The following is a 17,211-nucleotide window of genomic DNA, read 5'->3' on the forward strand; positions in this document are numbered from 1 at the left end:
GTGTTCAGGTTGGTGCTGCGCTCCGACCAGCCTTTTCCCCGGACACCCCTTCAGACATCACTGCTAAAGCCTGCCAGGTGAACCCCACACTACACACACACACACGCACACACACACACACACACACACACACACACGCACACACACACACACACACACACACACACACACACACACACACACACACGCCAGTCTCAAAGGGCTCTTATGATGCTTTTCAGTGTTTTTCAGTGTGAAAAACCTCATGTGAGGATATTTTCCCACCGGTTAATCGACGCGTGACAACACTGCTAATACCAGTATCACCGGCGGGGGCTTTTATATCATTTTTAAATCAAAAGTCAAATGTGAACTATCCGCAAGTGCATTCATAATGATGCGGAGCGAGCGTCTTCAGTTCATTCCTATGGAAAAACACTCTTTTCTGCTCGCTCCGCATCCGTGCGCATTTTAGTTTCGCTTTCAAATTAGCGCAAATTCAGGGCGGATTGCTTGAATGGTTAATTCATCAGCCTATTATTCTTAATAAAAAACACAACAACAAAACAGTACAAAGACAAATTCACTTAAATATGCGCTTTTATATTTCACTTTGACACCAAATCTTCCTCCATTATCTTGTCAGTCAGATCCTCACTCTATTATTCTTCATAATAGCTGCCCTTTAAAGGATTAGTTCACTTTAAAAAAAACTGTTGCTGATAGTTTACTCACCCCGATGTCATCCAAGATGTCCATGTCTTTCTTTCTTCAGTGGAAAAGAAATGAAAGTTTTTGATGAACACATTTCTCCATATAATGGACGTCAATGGGCCCCAAACGGGTCAAGGTCCCGCTCGCCTTGCTCTGTTCTGTGATGCGCGTTCGTGACGTCACGTAATACGCAGTTACGCTGTAAAGGTCACGCTTCTGTGAAAAGTAAAACATTTCTGTCCTGACGAAAATGTTCTTTTAGGCTTTTTAATATTCCAACACCAGGATACACACACGAGATGGGCATTTTAACCGATAAACTGACACAAAGACATGTGAATATGTGTGTATGGTCCTCCTTCCGCACATCTGTAAACACTGACTCGTCAAGCGTGACCTTTTCAGCGTAACTGCGTATCACGTGACGTCACGAACGCGCATCACAGAACAGAGCAAGGCGAGCGTTTGTGCTTATAAAACTTAAACTTGTTTATATATTTGTGAAATGCCGATGGTTTCGCTAGATAAGACCCGTATTCATCGTCTGGTGTCGTTTAAAGCCCGTTGAAGCGGCGCTGACACTGTCATCTGGACCTTGACCCGTTTGGGGCCCATTGACGTCCATTATATGGAGAAATGTGTTCATCAAAAACCTTCATTTCTTTTCCACTGAAGAAAGACAGACATGGACATCTTGATGACATCGGGGTGAGTAAATTATCAGCAAAAGTTTTTTAAAAAGTGAACTAATCCTTTAACATGCTTACTCTTCTCACCTGTAGTGTGTTGGCTCATGTTTGACTGACCTGTGCGTGTGTGACTGCTGTGTGTGTGTGCAGGTGTGCAGTGCGTGGATAGGCAGTGGTGTGGTCAGTGACCTGAACGACCTGCGGCGTGTACACACTCTGCTGGTGTCGTCTCTGGACAAGCTTCAGGCCGGCAGATCCTCCAGCCAGCTGTACAGCGAGAGCGCCACCACCATGGAGAAGCTGGCGGTGCTGAAGGCCTGGGCCGAGGTACGTCTGTGCAACGCCATTATCATGTTCTCCGTGATCAACATGATCTGATAAACCCGTCACACACAATCTCCTACAGTCCTCCTGTGTCTGAGGGATAGTTCAGACACTTCACCAAGAAAAGTTTTATTTTGCAAACGTCCTTCAAACGTGTCTTTTTGCAGTGAAATCTTTTATCATGTAAATGTAAGAATAATCGGTAACACTTTATTTTACAGTGTCCTTACATGTACTTACCATAGTAATAACAGTAAATTATGCATAATTACATGCAACTAACCCTAATCCTACCCTAACCCTATAGTAAGTACATGTAGATAATTATTATTACTCAATACAAATATATAATTAATTACACTAACAATAATACCTTAGAATATAGTCTAACCGAATAACTTGACTTCAAGATGACTGGTGCAACTTCGGTTTACTTGATTATCATACATCATTTTATAGAAAAATCATGAGTCACAATTAAGATCATCAGGCTTTTGAGGAAGGTTTATTTGTTAATCTCTCAAACATCATAGTATTGCACTGCATTATGTTTTAAATCTACAGTGCTTCGATCATAAAACTGAGCATTTATATTTAAACTAATATCATCTTACTAAGACATATATGATATTTTTAAGCATTTTAAACATTTTATGCAGCAAACTGCATATTTCTGCTCCGCAACTGAGCAGTTTTTTCCTCCATATTCTGTCCATGTATCAAATATGATAAAAACACATGCAAAGTTTTACTTTAGATTTTGTCTGAAGGTACAAATGAACTGTTCCATTTTTTTTTATATATATATATTTTTTTTCTGACTATTATTTTATGTCAGGCTTTATAGGGTTCAAATGAATCCAAATAAATGTACGAACAACTTCTGTTTACTTAATTATCCAGACATATTTTTATTAGAAAAATCATGAGTCTGAAATACAAGGATTTTGAGGAAGGTATTTTGTTCATCTCTCAATCATCATTTTATTGCAATGCATTATATTTTTTAAAAACTAGATTTGATCATAAAACTCACATCTGCTTAAGACATATTATTGGCAGATATTGATATTTATATGCAGTGTATGCAAGTATCTACTGTACTGTAAAGATCTTATTGATTTACGTTACAAGCATCAGATTAACTCTTTTTGTCCATACAAATATCAGCATCTTCAGCAAACTGAAGATTTTTTACTATTATTATTACTTATATGTCAGGCTTTACGGGGTTCACATAACTTCCGTCATGATGACATCATTGCCTCTCTCTGTGGCTCAGGTGTTTGTGGTGGCGATGAAGATCAAGCAGGAGTGTGAGTCCGGGCCGGCGCGCGCGGCTCCTCAGGGTGAGGATGAGGACGATGATGAGGAAGGAGATGTTCTTCCTCCTGACAGCCTGATGACGCTGGTTCAGCCGGAGCTGCCGTCTCTGAGCCGCCTGTGGCTGTCGGTGTTGAGAGATTACGCTCTGCTCACTCTCCCCGCCGAGTTCTCCAGCCAGCTGCCGCCCGAAGGTACTCTCAGCAGCAGCGCATGCCCTCATCAGCACTCTGAGTCGCCATCAAAGTGCAGTTGTGCTGGTCTGGACAAGAACACATGTGGGCGGGGCTTGATTGTGTCTGTGGGGACTTGAATGGATAGTTGTGGTTTGCTATTGGCTGATCTCATGTGAGTGACAGGTTGCCCCGCCCACATCATCAGAGAAGAGAAGCTGCAAGAGGAAGTTATTCTGATTCAAGATTATTAACACGATGTTAGAATAAACATTGCAATATTCCATAAAAGCAAGAACTGTCCATTTTGATTTTGAAAAGGGCATTATACCCCCCCCCCCCCCCCCCTTACTTATGTGCCTTTATTGTTGTCTTGATGTGAATGTGCCTTTATTGTTGTGCTTGCTCCATGTAAATCATCTGTACTTCTCTTGATCAGGAGGAGCGTTCTACACTCCTGAGACGATAGACACGGCCAGGCTTCACTACCGCAGCTCGTGGGCGTCCGTCCTGCACGCCGAGGCCCTGTGGCTCAGCAGCACCGGCTTCGGCACGGCCGAGGACTCCAGCGACAGCAAGAGCGCCTCCGGCACGGGGCCCGGCAGAAGCACTGATGATCTGGTGAAGGACCGACTGCACCTGCTTCTGGGTAAATCATCTGTAAAAGCATTTGGATTTGTCTCATTTGCTCCCCCGGTGTGTAAAGTGCGGTTTCTGGCGTGGTTGCAGGCATCAGCATCGAGTTCCTGTGTTTCCCTCGGGCCGAGGAGCCCATAGAGGATGTGATGTCGTGTTTGCACGCGCTCTGCACGCTGATGGACTCGCCCAGCGCTCGCACACACATCGCAGAGGACCAGGTCAACTTCTCATGTGTTTTACTTCAGACTGTAGTAGATAGGCTTCGGTATCATTTGAATTTAAACAATTCCGGTTTAGATTCTGCTTATCGATTATCAGAAATGTGTTTAAAAGTCATATCACCTTATTGAAAAAATGTATATCGCAATTATTATCCAGCCTTAAGTCGACTAGAAACATGTTTAGCCCTAGGAGCCCTTTAATTTTGTGATGAAACTGACCGAATGTTAAGTGTTTGTGTTTTAAAGTGTGTGTGACTGTTTTGAAGTGTGTGTGAATGTGTTTTGAAGCGTGTGTGACTGTTTTGAAGTGTGTGTGACTGTGTTTTGAAGCGTGTGTGACTGTGGACTGTCCTGCGTTTGTGACTGTTTTGAAGTGTGTGGGACTGTGTTTTGAAGCGTGTGTGACTGTGTTTTGAAGCGTTTGTGACTGTTTTGAAGCGTGTGTGACTGTGTTTTGAAGCGTGTGTGACTGTGTTTTGAAGCGTGTGGGACTGTGTTTTGAAGTGTGTGGGACTGTGTTTTGAAGTGTGTGGGACTGTGTTTTGAAGCGTGTGTGACTGTGTTTTGAAGCGTGTGTGACTGTGTTTTGAAGTGTGTGGGACTGTGTTTTGAAGCGTGTGTGACTGTGTTTTGAAGCGTTTGTGACTGTTTTGAAGCGTGTGTGACTGTGTTTTGAAGCGTGTGTGACTGTGTTTTGAAGCGTGTGGGACTGTGTTTTGAAGCGTGTGTGACTGTGTTTTGAAGCGTGTGTGACTGTGTTTTGAAGCGTTTGTGACTGTGTTTTGAAGCGTTTGTGACTGTTTTGAAGCGTGTGTGACTGTGTTTTGAAGCGTGTGTGACTGTGTTTTGAAGCGTGTGGGACTGTGTTTTGAAGCGTTTGTGACTGTGTTTTGAAGCGTTTGTGACTGTTTTGAAGCGTGTGTCACTGTGTTTTGAAATGTTTGTGACTGTGTTTTGAAGCGTGTGTGACTGTGTTTTGAAGTGTGTGTGACTGTGTTTTGAAGCGTTTGTGACTGTGTTTTGAAGCGTGTGTGACTGTGTTTTGAAGCGTGTGTGACTGTGTTTTGAAGCGTGTGTCACTGTGTTTTGAAGCGTGTGTGACTGTGTTTTGAAGCGTGTGTCACTGTGTTTTGAAGCGTGTGTGACTGTGTTTTGAAGCGTGTGTCACTGTGTTTTGAAGCGTTTGTGACTGTGTTTTGCTGTAGCTGCTGGCTGTGGAGCTGCTGAACGTGCTTCACCGGCTCTTACTGACCCGTGACCCGCAGAGCATGCAGTTACAGGTGACGACGGTGGTGCAGAAAACCATCCGCGCCGCACAGGAGCACCTGCAACACACCAGGAGTGAGTCCACATTCACATGTTCAGTTAAACTACCTCTGACGAATTAGGACTAACCAGCTCATCTGAAGGGTTAGGAAGCAATCTAGAAAATAAGAGTCTCCTAATCTGATACTTCTATCCACCTTATTCCTGACGAGCTTACTGTGTTCCGGTTTGGGGACTTCTATTCAAAAACACTGAAACGAATCATTACAAATCATCCATTTCAAGAGCGGTAACTTCAACATTGTGTCAGCTATGACGTTGCGGGAACTCCTCCCTTCTCCACTTTTGTTGAAATTGTATAGGCTAACGCTAGCTTGGAACTGCTGGCCAATTGGCTCACGAGCAGTTAAAAAGCATGGGCATGACAATTGAGAACCAGGAGGGTTTTTGCTCGTGCTATTACGAGGACGAGGCCCACTGCCCCATGCAACCCGCCCACTCTCAGAAACGACAATGACGACAAGGCCTGGGACCGTTGTCCTCTGTCGTTGCCACGTTCCCCAGTCCTTTTCGCGGACACAAGCTTTCCGCCCCTCTCCTGCCGTTGCGGACTTCGTCTCTTTCGGCGCTGCCGGGGATGAGGAGGTGGAGCTACTGAGAGTAAGCTGGATTCCTGGTATTTCCAGTCGGGCCGCCGGAACCAGGCTGCTTCGAGGAGGAGGACTCCGTACTTTCCAGATGTCCACGAGCACGTGGTGAAGTCGTGGTCTGCACCTCAATCGGCACGCGTCCACGCTGCCACCCCGGCCACCTTCTATGTGCCGTCGCCATGCACCTGTGCCCGTCCTTTCGTCTCTGGGCGTGGATCTCAGCCTGCCGTCCAAGCGGTGCAAGTTCACGGCTCATCTGGCTGACAAGGCCTACGCATCTGCAGGCGAAGCAGCATCCGCTCTACACTCCATGGCTACACTGCAGGTGTCCCAGGCAAAGCTTCTGCGGCACCTGGATGGCGAATTTTGTTGCATGGATGCAGACTTCGTGAAAGACCTGTGTGGGGCAATGGGCTACAAAGTGCTCCGCCGACCGCTCCATGGGCTTCATGGTCGTCCTTAACAGGCACCTGTGGTTAACCCTTGCTGAGTTGAACCCTTGCTCCAATCACTCACGGAGCGTTTCTCTGAGGAGCAGAAGCGTGCGATGGCTTTGAGTTACGTGATGCCCCGCCACTTGTTCCAGACATTGTTGAGGTCTCGCTCTTTGTCGGCGCCCCGCCCCGAGCCGGATGTTCGCCGTAGGCAGTGGGCGGGACCGGGAAAGACGCGTCAGGGACCACAGAGAGCCTGTGCCGCTACGGCGTGCCTTCCTCAGCTACAAGCCTTCGTCCTGACGGACCATCCGAGAGGAGAGTTCCCAGGAGGCCCCGCCCTCAAGTGCAGTGTTCAGCATCATGTCCCCTCTGTTCCTGCAGGCAACATTTGCAATGTTTGTGTGAGTTTCACAATAAGATCACATATCCCTTCTTACAAAGAGCCTTTCCCTCCTCATACAGTCGCAGTCCGTGCCTATAGTGGCCTAACGCGAGAGTGCCAATGTTCACCCGCCATGCACGACACCGCTCGTGCCCGATCGGTTGCCAGCCTGCCCTCTACAAGCCGCCCCTCCCGCCAGCATGTTAGCCTCACTGGGCCAGGGCTCCAGTCTACACACATCGCCACTGGCAACAGCGGCCATAGATCTAATACGGCCGCGGTGTCATTTTCTAGACGCGTGGAGAGCTATTCCAGGCGTTTCACCTTGCCTGCTGGGGATAATTTAGCACAGGTATTCCCTTCAGTTCAGACGCAGACCACCCCGCTTCAGGCCTGGGTCAGTCACTGACATCGCCTCACACGATATTAACAGCCTCCTGTCTCAGTGCAGTGGTCAGTCGAGTACAGTGGACAAACAGACCAGCTCTTCGTGTGCTATGGCGGCTAACTGTACTAAGGGACGTGCAACACTTAAGCGGACTTACTGGACAGTGGACTAGTGGGAGCTATCGCTTGGCTTATGCGAGTCAGGGGCTGGAAGACCCCCCTTAACATGAGAGCTGACTCGACGAGGTCTATCGCCTCTTCATGGACCAGGTCTAAAGCGTGTCTTTAGGGTTGTATGGTTTGCTGCCAGCTGGTCTTCACAAAGCACATTCACCAAGTTTTACAAGTTGAATGTGCCGTCCTTGGCGTCTCAAGTGCTTTCGGTGAGTGATTAACCTGACTTGTCTCGAGTCTTGAGTCTGGCTATTGACTCTGTGTGCACAGTTGTTGCCGCTATGGCTTTTGCCGCTGTGCTTATGTACACACTGATATGTGATTACTGCTGTTATTTGCCCTATATTCAGTGCAGCCTTATATATGCAAATTCAGGTGTACTTGAGCTGAGCAGCTCATTGGTCTGGCCCGGTCTATCAGCTGTGAGCACTCCTAGTGGAACAATGCAATTGGCTGTTGTTCTACTCTGTGATTGGCCTTAGCCCAGTATCTTCGGCCTGATCTTCACCTCTCTCACGGCGGGTTTGATTCTGTTCCCGCAGCGTCAAGCTGACGTGATACTGAAGTGACTGCTCTCGAAAGGGAACGTCTCTGGTTACTGTCGTTTGGCTGGTTACTATTGGCTGACGGTCTGTCTCTTCTGTGGCTGGTGTAGCTTGGCCCTGTTTTCTCCGGGCTTATCTTCACTGCTCTCAAGGTGGGATTTAATACAGTTCCTGCAGCGTCCTAGCTGACGCAATGTTGAGTTACCGCTCTCGAAAGTGAACGTCTCCAGTTACTAACGTAACCTCGCTTCCCTGAGAGGCGGGAACGAGGCATTGCCGCCGTGTTTGCTGTTCGATCAGCTGTGCAAGCGTTCAGTCGTGATTCTGACGCAATTGCCCAATGCATTTTTTACTGCCCGCGAGCCTGTCAGTATTCGCAAACTTTGCGACAATTGGCCAGCTGTTCCAAGCTGGCGTTAGCCTATACGATTTCAACTAAAGTGGAGAAGGGAGGAGTTCCCGGTAAAATGCCTTATTTAATGCCTAATGGGGAATTTCCACACTTTAACCATTACCATCACTTAAAAAAGCCTCAATATACAACTTTATATCATGGTGTGTCTGAATGCGAGATCAATGGAGTGGTAGCTGATGATGATAACCGTGTGTGTGTGTGTGTGTGTGTTGTGGCAGCTGTGGAGGGAGACGAGGAGTGTGTGTCAGTGCTCGGGGAAGGAGGCGACTCCGGGGAGCTTGTTCCAGGTAAATCTCTGGTGTTCGCTGCGATGGAGCTGCTGGTGTTCATCCTGGTGCGACACCTTCCTCAGCTGAAGGAGGAGGAGAGGAGAGAACAGGAGAAGGAGAGAGTCAGTCGACCTCCTCAACACCTGAGTGACGACAGCAGCCGACTGGTGGCAGCGTCCGTGACAGCCCTCGCAGAACTGCCCTCACTCTGCTCTCCTGCAGGTACACACACACACACACACACACACACACACACACACACACACACACACACACACACACACACACACACACACACACACACAGGGCCTTAGGGTGTAACATATGAAACATGATAGGCAGTGTATCTCAGTGTAGTTGTGTGTGTGTGTAGGGAGCATGACGATCCTGCCGACGGTGCTGTTCCTGATCACTGGAGTTCTGCGAGAGACGGCGGTGCAGACGGTCGATCGCTCCGTCCCGGCGCCGGTGTCTGCGGCTCTACAGGCCCTGAAGACCCTCCTCAGCCCTCGAGCAGCCCGGAGCCCAGCGCTGATCCGCAGCAGCCTGGCCTCCGTGCTGGAGTTCTCCCAGCCCGGTGAGTGTGTGTGTGTGTGTGTGTGCGCAGCCCGAAGCCCGAAGCCCTGTGCTGATCCGCAGCAGCCTGGCCTCTGTGCTGGAGTTCTCCCAGCCGTGTGTGTGTGTGTCAGGGTTCCCGCGGGGTCTTAAAAAGTCTAAAATTCTGAACTTTAAATTTAAGGCCTTAAAACGTCTTAAAAACGGCCAGATTTTCATCCGAGGTCTTAAATTTAATTTAGTCAGTTCTTAAAAAGGTTTTACCCTCGTTCATTTCCTGAAATGCTGGCCACACAAAGTTATTACAAAGTAGCAAAAAAGTATCGAGTCGTAGCCTACAAAGCGGAGCTCTACAGGGGTCTCCAACACGTCGCTCGTGGCCTGATTGGCGGTAGCTCGCAAAGAGGCCGTTCACATATTGCGTCTTTTGCGCGCTCAAGTTCGTTATTTCAAATTTAGGCGCGCGGCAAGCGCACTCATATTAGAAGCAATGCGGCTGTTTTTCCCAGGCGGAGCGAGATAAAAAAAAAAGCTCAACTTTTCAGAATTCTGCAAGCGCACCGCAGGTCATGTGACAAGAACCAACCAATCCGCTTCACCCTTTCCGTAACAACATTGACAGCTCAGTCAACATGAAGGATGGGGGTGCACCGTGCACCCAAACACTGCAGGTGTTTTTCTCTTCTCTGTAAATAAATAATGGCTACAGCAAGCGTTTATCAGTGGTGGAAATCATTAGCTAGCTACTGTCGTTGTGGAGAGCGCGGTGCATGGTTGCATAGCAACGACAGACGCAACGGGAAAATCTGTCCAAATCTTACTATTAATAATAAAAGATAAGCTAATCTGCATTGTAAATGTCAGTAATTTATCTTTTTTTTGGACACATTAATTATATAAAAGATTATTTAAAGGCTGAAATACGTGAGGTTTATCTTTTTATAAAACCTTTTTTGTCAAAACTTTATTTGAACTTGTACATGTTAGTAGATAACATGTTGCAAGACACTCTTTTAAAATCTAGCCATAATTTTTTAATGTTATTATTTTAATGTTTATGTAAACAAAAAGTGCATATTAATGCTAATTAGGGCCCAAGCCTTGAAAAGGCGAAGGCCCTATTGTTTTTCTTCGGATTATTATTTATTATTATTATTATTATTATTATTATTTTACTACCTTTTGGGCACTTTTGGGGGCCTTAACGTGCTCAAAAACTCTTGAAACTTTGCACACAGGTCAGAACCCGCGGCCATTAGAGCCGCGCTGAAGCTGGTACCCGGGCGTGGCAGGGGGGCTCGACAGCGCCCCCTGGAATGGGATTCAAAAACATGTCCATATATCAAACACGCTTGCATGTAATATTATGAAACTCGGTACACATATAGATCTCATCGGGCCGAACAACTTTCGTGCTCTAAGTTTTACGCCAGTCCAACAGGAAGTCGGCTATTATGGGCTGTATGGAAACGCATGTTCTGGCATTTGAAACACTTCTCCTAGAGAATTCATCCGATGACCACGAAACTCGGTGTGCATGAAGCCAAGACATGGAGGATGATAAATTGCGAGGGGATTTTTGATATCTCGAACGGTTTGGCCGTGGCGAGGAAACAAATTTATGGCGAATATTGGAAACAGGAAGTGTGTTATAACATCCTCATACATTAACTGATCTTGATGAAACTTCAGCAGTGTGTTCGCTGTAAGAGGCCGATCACATGGATGTGACTATTGTGAGTCAAAGTTATAGCGCCACCAACTGGCAGCAGGAAGAGTGTCACTTTCAAAATGCTTTGAAATTACCCTCTTATTTTTACCGATTTGCTTCAAACTTCATCTGTATAATGTAAACACACGACAGATGTAGACCTGTGAAAGGATTATTGATATCTTAAATACTGTTGCCATGGCAACGCATCAAACTTTAATATTCTTTTTTAAAGTTTTTGAGACTCTTAGCATACTTGAAATTGCATGAAACTCGACAGACACTTTACATTTATTGCCTAGTACACTTGTGCAAAGTTTCAGAAACGGGCGTGGTAAGGGGCTCAGTAGCGCCACCTTTAGTCAAAAATGGGGTATTAGTTTTACCTACAGTAACAAAAATCGGTATTTATATTTATCTCCCCGAGCCGGACAACTTTCTAATTTACAGTCATTAGCTCCGACCAACAGGAAGTCAGATATTTTGGTTTGAATGTGATTTGATGGGAATTTTGCCAGTCTCTCTCAGTGTCTGTGTGTGTGAGAGAGGAGGGGGGCTTTATTTTAACCCTTTCTCTGCTGTGTGGGACTTCTCGGGCACTTTTGGGGCCCTTAACGTGCTCGAAAACTCTTGAAACTTTGCACACAGGTCAGAACCTGCGGCCATCAGGGCTGGGCTGAAGCTGGTACCCGGGCGTGGCAGGGGAGCTCAACAGCGCCCCCTTGAACGTGGTCCGAAAACTTGGTCCATATATCAAACACGTTTGCATGTAATAATATGAAACTTGGTACACATATAGATCTCATTGGGCCGAACAACTTTCGTGCTCTAAGTTTTACGCCAGTCCAACAGGAAGTCGGCTATTATGGGTTGTTTAAAAACGAATCCCCCTGGAATTTTATATACTCCTCCTAGAAAATTCTTTCGATCGCCACCAAACTCAGTCAACATGAAGTCAAGACATGGAGGATGCTAAATTGCGGACGGATTTTTGATATCTCGAACGGTTTGGCCGTGGCGAGGAAACGAATTTATGGCGAGAAAAGAGAAACACGATGTGTTATAACGTCTTCATACATTAACTGATCTTGATGAAACTTCAGTAGTGTGTTTTTTGTAAGAGGCCGATCACATGGATGTAACTAATGTGAGTCAAAGTTATAGCGCCACCAAATGGCAGCAGGAAGTGTGTTACTTTCAAGATGCTTTTGACTAAAGTGGGGGGGTTATTTTTACCTACAGTCACAAAACTCGGTATGTATATTGTGCTTATCGAGCCAGACAACTTTCTCATTTACAGTCATTAGCTCCGACCAACAGGAAGTCAGATATTTTGGTTTGAATGTGGTTTTGTCTCTCTCCGACAGAGTTCCCCCTGCCATTCTGTGTGTGTGTGTGTGTGTGTGTGCGTTTGTGCGTGTGTCTGTCTGTCTGTCTGTCTTGATGACATCCCCCTGTCTCTGTGTGTGTGGGGAGGGGGGCAGAAAGACTCTATTAAAAATAGGGTTTCTTTTAAACAAGTGTTTTAAAGTACAGTAATTTCAATGAATATATATACCACACTTCATATGAATTTTTGGTCTTGTGTACTTACAATGGCTGCTGATTTCATGTGTCCGTTACCGTTAAGTCCATGAGACTGTAGGGTGTCTAATTTTTCATTTTAGGTTTCAGAAGGGTGTTCACGCATACTTTGTGGTTGATATGTGCCCTCGATGCGCACTTTTGCAGAACCCACACTGATGCAAGCTCTAAAGCAAACTTCTTCTCGACAGTCAAAGCGGAGTTACGTTATTGCCTGTCGTGCACAGGAACCCTAAAGGCACCGGGGTGGCGGTTTTTTATATATATATATATATATATATATATATATAAATAAATATAGCTGCAAGCAGCGATGGAGGGCCCAAGCCGGTGGCACCGCCACCTCGGTGCCTTTAGTGCAACTAAAGGCACCGGGGTGGCGGTGCCACCGGCTTGGGCCCGTAATCGCTGCTTGCAGCTATATTTTTATTTGTTATTTGCTGGTTAATGCGTCATGTAGGTCTTAAATTTAAATCTTTATGGTCTTAAATTTGACTTACTGAAACCTGCAAGAACCCTGGTGTGTGTGTGTGTGTGTGTGTGTGTGTGTGTGTGTGTGTGTGTGTGTGTGTGTGTGTGTGTGTGTGTGTGTGTGTGTGTGTGTGTGTGTGTGTGTGTGTGTGTGTGTGTCTGTCTGTCGCTGTTCCTGACCTCTCTCTCTCCTGCAGAAGCGTGTGGAGCCGGTGTGGACGAGGTCAGTCTGCTGACGGCCGTCACACTGTTCCTGCTGTCGGCCAGCGATGAGCTGATCGGCGTCTCCGTCCTGCAGAGCGGCTGTGTGGAGCGGTTCAGACACGGACTCGCTTCTGCAGACCCCTGGGTGAGTCACACTAACACCGACTGAGACTTTATGTAGATGTGCTCTCCGTACTGTCTGCAGTAGTGCGTCGCTGTACTTGTGCTCTGATAAGTAGCACATATTTAAAGTGCTTCTATTATGCGATTCTAAAGGTTCATAATGTGGTTTTGGAGCAGGTGCACATTCATGCAGTGTCAAAACAACATTTGAATCTTATAATCTCCACAGCTCTTTTCTCTCAGTCTCTAACGCTTCCATCAAAGATTCAGTCTCTCTAAGCCCCGCCTCTCTGAGAGCTGCTCTGCTCTGATTGGTCAGAAAGCAAATGCTCATTATCATATCTGAATCTCAGCTCTTGATCACAGTGATACGAAGAGTAACGATGGCGTGGGTTTTACCGTATCAATCTCAGCAAACACAGCGTCTTCTCCACATCAACAACACGAACCAAACTCTTCCAGTCTCAGATACACTACAGTGTTTGAGGGCGGGGCTAAGAGATGCAGCTCAGCCAATCAAGCGGGCATTATGCAAATTAGTTACAAACCTATATCAGGAAAAGCATAATAGCAGCACTGGTAACACTTTATTTTGAGTCAACTTTAGACATTCTACTAACTATAAGTAACTTTACAGCCACATGTCAATAGCAGTCTGTAGAGTATGAGTGACTGTAGACTGTCTGCTGAATATCTGATAACACTGTATTGTGATGCTCTCCAACTTACTCTCCAACTTACTCTTGTTCAGACTCAGGCGCGCTGCTATCAGCTGCTGCTGTCGGTGTTCCAGCATCCGTGCCGCAGTCTCTCGGCTCCCTACATCCACACGCTGGCTCCGGTGCTGGTGGAGCAGCTGCGGAGCGTGGAGCAGAACCGGCCCTCCACGCCGGCTGAACTACAGGCCGTACAGGACGGGGTGAAGGTGCTGGAGGGCCTCGTGGCCATGGCGGAGGAACACAACCGTAAGCCCTGGAGCAGTTAACACTATAAAGCCTACTGGATCTTTCAATACGCAAAGACCTTTACACCTCATCCTTCCCTCGGGTCATTTTGACCCGAAACTATTTTTCTAAATTATTATTTTATTTATTTTTTAAATTAAGTGTTCATCGGAGGGTCCAAGACCGCAGGACTTTTGTTCAACCACGAATACACAAAAAAATTCAATGGATTCGAGGAGTTTTATGGTTGAACTTTAAAGTAACACATCCTTTAAATTTGAGCCCCTTAGGAATTAATGTAACGTGAGGAATCTTCAGTACACATAGAAAACCCTAAAAATGCTCAATTCAGACTAAGGGTGCTTTCACACCTGCCTTGTTTAGTTCGGTTGAATCGCACTAGAGTTCGTTTTCCGAATTGGTGCGGTTGGTTTGGGCCGGTGAGAATGCAGCAGTCGCACTCGGGTGCGCACCAAAAGCAGACCAAACAAGCGTACCGAGACCTCCTAGAACTCTGGAGCGGTTCGTTTGTGGTGAGAACGTGATCCGACCTCGAACAGACCCAACTGCCAAATAACTGCGCATTTTTGGACTAAACCAGCTGCCGTAGTCGGCGCCGCTGTTAATTATGTCAATGTTTAGCAACATTAATGCACGCGTTGCCTCCTGAAGTGACTCGCTGCGTGCATTGCATAAAACATTATTTTCAAGCCGCATTCTCGCTTCATTCTCAAATGTTACTGTTTGCCTAAAGTGGTGTAGACAAACTAATATAATAAACTATGACGAGGGATACAATCAGCCCACAAAGTCATTTCTCCACAGTAAAAAGCGGCGTGTTGACTGCCGGATTTTCCTCCTCTTTGTTTACTTCCGTCAGTTCTGTTGGAATTTTCCCGCACGTTAATTCTGACAATCAAAGTGCAGTTATGAAAATACGTTCAAGACCCATCTGGCCAACGAGTGATGTGGATGTTGTCACGTGACTGCATTTTGGTTCGTTTCATAAACTGATTCGGACCAGAGCAATCAGTGCTGTGAAAAGGAACCAAAACGCCTGAAAAATGCTACAAAGTATAATTTTTCTCCCTTGGTCCGGACCAAATGAACTGAACTACAGATGTGAAAGCACCCTAAAAATGCTAAAACTTTACATTTATGTATGTCTACATGTGTATCTGAATGCACACTGAAGAGAAATGACTTTAGGACCCAGCGGAACAGCTCATCTGCTCCATATAGAGATATAAGCCCATCTAGAGTCATGAAATATCATTATATTATTATTTCCCACAAGAGGTCGACAAAGACACACAATGTAAGATTTATATTTAGAGCTGAATTAAAAAGGTTATGCAGGAAATTGTGAGTTATTTTGAATTCAAGTTGAAAGAATGTGAGGAATGTGCTGAAATTACTATTTATTTATTATTTATTGATCAAATCTACTCATTTTAAGCTAAATGAAATAAAAAATCATAAAAAATAGAAAAAATATGATCAAACTGAAATAAAATAAGCTTTCTGGACGAAAATCAAGTAATTTCTGGACTAAGTTAAGTATCATTAGGGCTTTGGGTCATTTTGACCCGTGAGGGAAAGATGTGTTACACAGTGCGGGGGAAGAATGAAGGATGATCCAAAATGCTGTCAAATCTTTTAAAAATACTAAAGCCAAGTTTGATCACTATATTAACATAAAAATTCAATTGAGAGTACAAAAATGAGCGGCTTCATGTCAAAGCGGTCTGTGTCCCCCAGGAGTCCAGTTACTGGCTCTGCTGGTCCCGACGCTGATCTCATACCTGCTGGACGAGACGAGCTTCCCCACGGCCCCCAGCGGCTCCACGGGCCTGCACGAGTTCGCCCTGCAGAACCTGATGCACATCGGCCCTCAGTACCCCGGGGCCTTCAAGACCGTCATCGGGGCGGCACCAGAACTCAAGACCCGGCTGGAGGCGGCCATCAGATCCACACAGGCCAACAGCAGAGCGCAGGCGGCGGCCAGACAGCCTCAGCCCAGCGTCCAAGCGGCGCCCACCATCAAACTCAAGACCAGCTTCTTCTAGTCCACGTCTGGAGCTGACGTCCACCAGTTAGAGTGACACTCATAAAGCAGAAGGATCTGTTACAAGCATTATGGGAACATTTCAAATGCACCTTAAGTCAAACTTAATAACCTACCTTTGAAAGCTCACGTTACACTGCTGGAAATCCCCATCTACTGAATATTTCCAGGAACACATTCCCATGTTGTTGTTTTTTTAACTGTGTTGCTCTTTATTATTTTCTATCTGATCATAATTTAAGCCTCATATTTATCACTTTTCCAGAAATGTCACAAAAATGTGTGTTTTTTGGTAAATAATAATCATTGTTTTAAAGATTCAAGTATAAGTACTTGACTTCTGCTGTGATTGTCGGAGTCGCTGGTTAAATGTTGCATTCTGGGAGTCTATTGAACATTTTAGAGTTGCTCATTGCTGGAGTTCTTGTTTGAGGTTTTAATAACTTGATTGTCTGCCTTTCATTCATTAAATAAAAATATATAATATATGCACCATTGCCTGTCATTCAAATAATGTCCCAATCAATAACCGCCCATGAGAGACTGGTTGAGCTGCACAGTTCTCATGTAATCAAGCTATCGGGTGTAAAGCCTGAGATATAGCGTGATGTCCTCGCCCTGCAGATGATCATTGGTTCAGGGTAGGGTTAGGGATTAGTGTTTGTAGACAATCAGAGGTTTCCCGAAAGCATCATTAGCCAACTTACGTCGCAAGTTCCATCGTTATCAGCCGTTCAACGAGTCTGTGTTTCCCGAAAATATTGAACATTCGCAAACCGAATTGGGAATTGGTTTGGTTACAAAAAAACACAATGTACTTATGGTCATTCAAAACTATCAGTGTATTCCGATGCCATTTTTTGCAAGTAGCCTAATGTTTAAGTCACAAATGTTTAATTAATTAATATTTCACCAGTGGGCAATTTGGTTTTATAGGGGACATATCATGAAAATCTGACCTCTT

At 45.6% G+C, this 17,211-nt stretch overlaps 1 protein-coding gene across 1 annotated transcript in view; it reads left to right on the plus strand.

Annotated features, from left to right (window-relative positions):
• heatr5b (HEAT repeat containing 5B) overlaps positions 1-16,739 on the plus strand; it is a 50,988-nt gene extending 34,249 nt beyond the window's left edge. The window contains exons 25-35 of the mRNA XM_079634976.1: positions 9-77; positions 1,533-1,709; positions 2,989-3,223; positions 3,642-3,851; positions 3,932-4,059; positions 5,268-5,403; positions 8,537-8,809; positions 8,961-9,164; positions 13,106-13,257; positions 13,987-14,200; positions 15,941-16,739. Coding sequence (XP_079491102.1) covers positions 9-77; positions 1,533-1,709; positions 2,989-3,223; positions 3,642-3,851; positions 3,932-4,059; positions 5,268-5,403; positions 8,537-8,809; positions 8,961-9,164; positions 13,106-13,257; positions 13,987-14,200; positions 15,941-16,248 — 2,106 coding nt within the window. The 3' untranslated portion in view covers positions 16,249-16,739. The remainder of the gene's footprint in view (positions 1-8; positions 78-1,532; positions 1,710-2,988; positions 3,224-3,641; positions 3,852-3,931; positions 4,060-5,267; positions 5,404-8,536; positions 8,810-8,960; positions 9,165-13,105; positions 13,258-13,986; positions 14,201-15,940) is intronic.
• The last annotated feature ends 472 nt before the right edge of the window (positions 16,740-17,211 follow it).

The sequence above is a fragment of the Phoxinus phoxinus genome (assembly GCF_949152265.1).
Source record: "Phoxinus phoxinus genome assembly, chromosome: 14".
Taxonomy (NCBI): Eukaryota; Metazoa; Chordata; class Actinopteri; order Cypriniformes; family Leuciscidae; genus Phoxinus; species Phoxinus phoxinus.